The sequence below is a fragment of the Sinocyclocheilus grahami genome, unplaced genomic scaffold, assembly GCF_001515645.1.
Source record: "Sinocyclocheilus grahami isolate Dianchi unplaced genomic scaffold, SAMN03320097.WGS_v1.1 scaffold132.1, whole genome shotgun sequence".
Classification (NCBI taxonomy): domain Eukaryota; kingdom Metazoa; phylum Chordata; class Actinopteri; order Cypriniformes; family Cyprinidae; genus Sinocyclocheilus; species Sinocyclocheilus grahami.
In genome coordinates, this window is record NW_015505311.1 from 1,557,125 (window position 1) to 1,564,774 (window position 7,650).

The following is a 7,650-nucleotide window of genomic DNA, read 5'->3' on the forward strand; positions in this document are numbered from 1 at the left end:
GGCGAAAATTACATATTGTGCCTTTAAGTCAGTGATAACAGTGTCTAAACAAAACCAGACACTTCTTAAACAGAAAGTACACATCCATATACTTAAAATTCATGCATGCACAAACCATGTATATCCTCCATAAAGTGGTCAAGGTTATAGATTCCAGAGAGGATATTAGCTTGACGCCGCAGAGTGTCACCAAACGGATGCTGTCCTTTGGACGTCACATAATAAAACACACATCCGGCCGAAAATATATCCACTGCACTCGTCTAAAGACAGAAAAATAGAGGGACAGGAGACAAACTTATACAGAATATATCTTATTTGGTGAGTTTTTAAAATTCAGTAGTCCACAGTATCTGTTTTTTAAACTAAACATGTGACGTGTGTGTTTGTATGCATGTCTACTGGTCGTACAGGGTTCCCTTTTGGAGCATTTATGAGTAATTCAGGGGCAATCCAGCCTTCGGTTCCTGGTATTCCAGAGCGTAGGCTGAAACTATGGCGACCATCTGGAAGCTTCTTACACAAGCCGAAATCTGAGATCACCGCCCGGACTCGACCCAGTGCCCCCGGGAGAGAGAGCAAAATATTTCGTGGCTTTAAATCCCTGTGAACTGAGCACGAGAGGGACACGTAATTACTAATGAAGGTGGGTCCGTCTGCTTGCATGCATATATACTGTCTCTATCCAATTACTTTAATAGCACTTAATAAACATTGGTGCAATGCAATACTAACATGTGCAACTGTGATGCATTTTTAAGAAGTTACAGGAAGGAAGTTATGATTGAAATCGTTGCTATGGCAACAGTGACTCACCGATGTTGAGGGAGTGCAGGTGATTGAGGCCACACATGGTCTGGTCCAGCAGGAACACTGGGTTCAGGTCTGAGTAAGGACAGCTTGGGTCCTCCACATACTGCATACCAAACAGAAAAACCCAATCAGAGTGCATGGAAACAAATCAGTTGTGATTATACAGCTGATTATACAGATGAAACTGAATACTAAAAATGTTATTATACACTTAGAAAATACAGAACAGTACAAGAATATAGTTGTGGCATATTGCCAAAGTCCTATTTGTGATCACAGTTTTTGTCTTGCTTGTTAGTAGAAATATCTAAATCCTTAAACCATCTTTAAAAATGAAGCGTTTTGCATATTTGTCAGAGAACGCATCTTGAATATAAGTGTATTTTCACTTGGCTTGGCAGACTGTTTTAAGCATAAATCTCACTAATTTATGTTATTGTTAAGTCAAATTAAAACTTTAAAAAGCATTTTTGTTAACTGAAATAAAGCTGAAATAAAAATGAAAAATATAAATATTAGATACAAGTATTAAATTTACTAAAACTAAAATGAAAATAAGGCAAAACAAAAAGTGTATTAATAATACTAAAATAAAAAAACACTGCATGTATTAAAGACACATTTAACATTTTTGTTGAGGCTACATTGTTTCAATGTTGTTATTGTTAACTAAAACTAAAACTGTTTTTGTTAATTGAAATAAAGCTAAAATAGAATAAAATATAAATATTAGATGAATTATTATGATGAATTAGAAACACATTCAGAAGTGTTAAGTGAAATAAAAATAAAGCTTAAAAAAATAAAAACAACAAACAAAATTCCTAAACTAAGGTTAAAACTGAAAAAAAAAACAGTTTGTTTTCAAGCAGATTACCTTGTCTGCCACTGGTTGACTTCTCAGTTCTAATGATAAAATTCTAATGTTTCTGCCCCAGTGCAGACCAATTTTACAAATCACGATAAAACAGTGAAAAGCAGAAAGCAAACTAGTACCACATTCAAAAGCACTGTTATGTTCTACAAACACACACACTCACTGAAACACACCTGCTGGAGTGTAGCGGCACATAGCTCTATGGCAATGTAAGTGAACTGTCTGTCCCGCTCTGTGCAGAAGTAACGGATGACATTGGGATGCTCGTCTGATTCACGGAGGAGCTGAACCTCTCGCTCTGCAAACTCCACGCACTCTGGAAGGATACGCTTTACCGCCACACGCCGACTGTCAAAATGACCCCTGCATCCATAACACCAGTGAATTAAGGGTAAAGAACAACCAACCAAACAAACCAGTAAAAAACTAGCATCACAATTCATAATAACCCACCGGAACACAAAGGTTCCCTCTGTCCCATGGCCCAACACCTCAGAAGGACTGAAAGAGATTTTTCCAACTTCCACAACGTCAGGCTGTTCACCTGAAGAATATGAGTTACACACAATTTAAAAAACACAAAGTAAAGGCTTAAATTATAGTGAACAACATACAGGTTTGTAAATGAAATAAACTGCTAGTTTAGATAAAAGGAAAGAACATGGGCCTCATTCATGAAATGCAACTCTTATAATCAGTCATAAAAAAGCAACAAGTGACTTAAAGGCACAATATGTAATTTTCGCCACTAGAGGGCGCGTATTCAAAATAAACAAAGAGACAAAGGCGTAGTTTGATGACGCCGTGACTGAGTGTGGAATCATGGGAGCTGTCGTCTTCATCCCCACAGCCGATGCAATCTGATGGGACTCGGGCAGAAATCATGTTCATGGATGAGCTAATGATTTATTAACATAGTAGAATGAAGCAGGGTGAGGCTGAAAGCTGTTGAAGCGAAACGAGGCCGCTGGACGAGCGCGACACACGGCTCGAAAGCAGCGGAGCTTTTATTATGCCACAGTCGACCACTGACACAATGACACTATGGACACGGTCCGCGTCACTAGTTAAAATTGCTTATTTCTCTGGATTTAAACATTCTTCGAAACATTTGGGATAATGTAAGTACACAAGTCAGCAAAATATATAAAAATGTTCTAGTGGTTTATGGATATTTTAATAAAAAATCTTACATATTATGCCTTTAAGAATAGTTTGAATTTAACAGGATTTGCACAGAAATTTGTTGTTGTATTTCATGAATAAGGTTCAATAGTTGATATGGATATAGAATAGTTTCCGTACTTTGAGCAGCTGTCGTAATTGGGGCGGAGTCTTTGCTTGAGAATGGCTGAGTTTGATTGGATGCAACAGAACTAGTCTTATCTGAATGGCTGTTGTTGTTAAAGGATGAGTCTGAGGACGGAGTGTTGGGCTCTGTGGCAGTGCTCTGATTGGTCAACACCGGCAGAGGGTTGGAGTCCACTGGCTCTTCAGATCTCTGGGATTTTCTGACAGGCTAATCGAAAAGAAAAGAACAAGCAGTTTTATACTTGTTTATTTATATTATATACATACATACTTATATGCATATTAATATACGTACACATATAAGTATATAATAAATATTATCCACCTATATATTTATCCACCTAAGATGGTGCCACTATTAATAATAAATAAATTAAATAAATTTTATATTCATTAACATCAGAAGGCTACTTTAGAGGAACACTGATACTGATACTAATTTATTCAAAACACACTTTATAAAACGGATAGTTCCGGTCCTTGTTTCTGATTGGTTGAGCCAAGTTCGAAGCTGTTGCAAATTACTCTACAAACATACACCTTTGTTTACATTTGTGTGTTGCTCGGCAACCACTTTGTTGGAACCACAACCGTTTCTGAGGAACTACATTGTTTGGCGGAAGAATAATATTTTTATTTATATCATTACACTTTATTTGCTCTGTTTTATTTTGTGAAACCTTACTACGTATATGGAATGACCATTTTATAAAAGCAATAAGCCCCGTGAAGCCCTGGTTTACAGTGAATTTATAACAGCTAAGCTTAAACCACGGCTTCTTGGGGCTTATTGCTTTACTCTACTACACACCCTTTTGTGTGTTAGCAGGAAGGCAATCCATGCTCCCAGCAGCAGTGTCATCACCAGCACTGTCATGGGGTCAGAGGTCAAGGAGTCTGGCAACACGGGGGAAGTGCTGGGCTTTGTTACCAGTGGCAACTGTAAACAAAACATGACAAGGTTGTGCTTGGCTGTTCGGAATGCTTGCAATTTCATCATGCATGAGATTTTCATTGGCCTGCAACCAATTATAAAGTTGCTATAGATGCCGTCTTCAAAATCTCAATTAATTTAACAATTTCGTTTAAGAATGTACAGTACAGCTCTCAAATTAACATTATGAATTGGAATATAAAGCAAAAGTTGCATAGATTACTTTTATGGTACTTTTATGTAAAGATTACTTCTTATGGTATTTTTATGGTAGTATTACCTTTTTGACAGCTTTTGGAAAATAGCAGTGCAAACATTATACAAAATATAACTTGATGTGTTTTTCACAAAAGCAATAACATAATGCAGGCTAAATAATGCAGGCTTTGAACAACATGAGGGTGAATAAATGACAGATTTTTTATTTCTGAGTCAACTGTGCATTGGACTCACAGGGTGAGAGGCAGAATGGAAAGAAGAACCAGAACCTTGTGGTGGGATGATATCACCAGAGCGCTGCAGATTCTCTGGGAAATCTCTCAACATGGTGGTGTGAGCCGAAGGAGGGACTTCATGGTGACCTACTCACACACACACACACACACACACACACACACACACATCGACTGAATGAACATTAAGAAATGCAATTTGCAAAAGCTCTTTCTTTTCATTTTATCCATTTATTTATGACAATGATATAATAACAAATAATATAAAATATATATTTTTAATTAATTATTTGTGATATATTCATTGTTTTTAATTAAACTTAAATTTCTATATAATATAATTAATATATATATTTTTGAATGAATAAATTACTTCATTATCCATTTACAGAGAAATATTGCTGCTTTAGGCCAACAGTTTTAGGGCAGATTGGCATGTACTGTATCTCTTCACTTTACATTGAGCACAGGCCAATGGTTTTGGCTTATTTTTCTCAAATATTCAAACCTCAGTCCTGAAACTAGTGAACTAGAACTTAAACTGTGGGTGTTGCAGCATTGTATTCATGTATTCATCTTGAAGTACACATATTTAAGTATGCAAGTGAGCAAAATTTAGAGTGCCTGCACATATACGAAAAAAAATGCATTGAAGAGTTCAAGAGTTGGCCATACCAATCAGCAGCCACTGATTCTGCAGGGAGCTGCTGCTTCCTGGTGGATATTTCACATCAGTGCTGGGTGTAATCTCACACTCGGGCCGCCCATTACCCATTGTGACGCCAGCTGTGATTGGCCCCTCGATGCGTGCAAGAGTGAGACCTTTTGGCTGAAATGGGAACAGGATATGGTTAATCCGAAGTAAGTTTTACAATTGGTTTTGAATAATGGAGAGCAGAACTTACCACAATTGCCACACCTTGATGCACAAGAGAGGTAGAAGCATACAGATGAGAGTTCGTCTTGCCAACATAGAGAGTAGGACTATCAAAATATGCACACACAAATACATTATTACTTTAAAATAATACTTTATAATAAGGTAGTCAATTGACTTGTTGCATAGTTAATTGCCTTTTAAAAAAGTCATACAGGTTCGGCATGAAAGGGTGAGTTAATGATGATTATTTTTGGGTGGTGAATTATCCCTTTAAATAAACAGGTTTTGAAAACCTACTGTAAAACTGTCTTACATTAGCTGAGTCTTAGTGCTGTGGTTCTCCTTTGTGAACTGGTAGGTCCACTTCATGGTATGGGACTGTGTGTTTTCTGCAGTGAAGGTCAGATAACGCAGGGTTTCTGTTGAGACTGTCAGATGAGGAGCTCGCCGCAGACTGTCTTGACTCCATAAGTAAAACCCTGCCACTGGAGAATCAAACTTCTGCATCCACAAGACCTCACCAGAGTCCCGATCCACCGTAACCACCAGACCGTCCCCACTGGATGCAAAGTGTGACATCTCTGTGATACACAGACACATGCAAATTTGATGAAATCGAAAAACACCCCTAACATACTTACACATTCACAAATTCAATAGACTGGCCTGTGCATGCGTGGTAAGGAACCTACTATACTCATATTTTTTGTCATCATAGAGAGGTGCGGAGTAGTCATTGTAGGTGGCATTCCAGCGGAGCTCCTGAGTCTTAGTATCATACATGGTGATCATATATTCTGCAGACATACACAGGGAAACATGCATCACAACCAATCAAAAATGAGTGGGGTCAATAAGATATTTTGTGAAATATTATTACAATTTAAAAATGTATATTTCATATATTTTACATTTTGTTTATATTTTTAATATAATATATTTTGATATATTTTAAAATGTAATTTATTCCTGTGATGGCGAAGCTGAATTCAGCAGTCTTCAGTGTCACATGATCCTTCAGAAATCATTCTAATATGCTGATTTGATGCTCAAGAAACATTTCTTATCAATGTTGTGCTGCTTAACTTTTTTTTTTTTAATATTCTGATATTTTCTTTTATAATTTTTGTCTTTACTGTCACTTTCGATCAATTAAACACATTCTTGCTGAATAAAAGTATTACTTTCTTACACACAAATGTGTGTGTGAGTGTGTGTGTGTGTGTGTGTGTATTATATATACACGTGCAATACAAGAATGATTCAAAGACAAGGTTTATGTATATGTGTTCGGACCTGTGCGACCAATGAACAGCAGAGGGGCAGAGGGGCAAATGGAGTCTGAAGAGGAGGTGCTCAGACTCGTCTGTTTTTCACCTGTCTGAGGATCAACCACAAACCAAGTGTCCTGTTTTTTACCTGGGAAAATATACACAGTACAATAAATGAGAGTGTTCAAGGGCATGGAGCTTTTCACAGATCATTTTATGAACATGCTATCAGGGTTCCCACTGCTCAGCAAAACTAGAATGTCCATGACTTTTAAGCTTTTATTAATTTTCATGAATTTTGAAAGATCACACTGAGCTGGAAATCACAGTTTTTTTCATATAAAATGTCCCTATACCATCGCTACCACAGAATACAGATATCAGACACCGATTTTATTCCATACGATTTCACCCAAAATATTACGAGCAAATATAAATGTGTTTGACATTACCTGTGTAGAGCACCCCATCGGAGCTCCTGCAGGGAGAAGACTGGACCAGTTCTGGAATAGTGAACGGGAGTTTCTGCAGAGAAGATTCATATAAATGACTGAGCTGTAACTCTGACAAACACACTCGCACCCATGCCCATGACACTCACCATCAGACCCTCTTTGCGCTTGCCTCCTAGTACATACAGACTGCCATCGTTGGGATCTGGCAAAAAGCCTGGCCTTCGAGAGGAAACAGATAACTTTAAAGTTGGATCACAAAGAGTGGGCATTACATACCAGAATGGTGTGAGACCTGAATACAATAAATAAATTGGGTTTTGGCTATTAGTAATAGTATCCAATAGCTTAAGTGATCTAAAAAACAAAATAAAAATTCAGAAAGCACAACAACTATTCTGAAAACATTATAAGTCAGAAAACACAATGACAAATTCGAAAACAAAATAACAAGTCAGAAAACACAACGACAAATCCGAAAACAAATTAACAAGTCAGAAAACACAAGGACAAATCAGACAAACCGGAAAAGGTGGGTATAGTTTGAGACCGTGCCATTGGTTTGGGATTACTCACTGCTGCAACTCTGATCCACTAAAAACACCAGTACAAAAGGTATCAAATTTACTTGTAGGATGACGACATTAAGCTGCTATTTCA

At 37.3% G+C, this 7,650-nt stretch overlaps 1 protein-coding gene across 1 annotated transcript in view; it reads right to left on the reverse strand.

Moving 5' to 3' along the window:
* The window catches only part of LOC107590742 (serine/threonine-protein kinase/endoribonuclease IRE1-like), a 9,874-nt gene extending 2,612 nt beyond the window's left edge, over positions 1-7,262 (reverse strand). The window contains exons 1-15 of the mRNA XM_016279650.1: positions 7,140-7,262; positions 6,991-7,063; positions 6,564-6,686; positions 5,960-6,064; positions 5,581-5,848; positions 5,293-5,371; positions 5,063-5,216; positions 4,389-4,516; positions 3,813-3,941; positions 2,996-3,209; positions 2,144-2,234; positions 1,864-2,053; positions 817-916; positions 412-611; positions 116-263 (exon numbers count right to left, since the gene is read on the reverse strand). Of these exons, the coding sequence (XP_016135136.1) occupies positions 116-263; positions 412-611; positions 817-916; positions 1,864-2,053; positions 2,144-2,234; positions 2,996-3,209; positions 3,813-3,941; positions 4,389-4,516; positions 5,063-5,216; positions 5,293-5,371; positions 5,581-5,848; positions 5,960-6,064; positions 6,564-6,686; positions 6,991-7,063; positions 7,140-7,262 (2,125 nt within the window). The remainder of the gene's footprint in view (positions 1-115; positions 264-411; positions 612-816; positions 917-1,863; positions 2,054-2,143; positions 2,235-2,995; positions 3,210-3,812; positions 3,942-4,388; positions 4,517-5,062; positions 5,217-5,292; positions 5,372-5,580; positions 5,849-5,959; positions 6,065-6,563; positions 6,687-6,990; positions 7,064-7,139) is intronic.
* Positions 7,263-7,650: the final 388 nt, after the last annotated feature.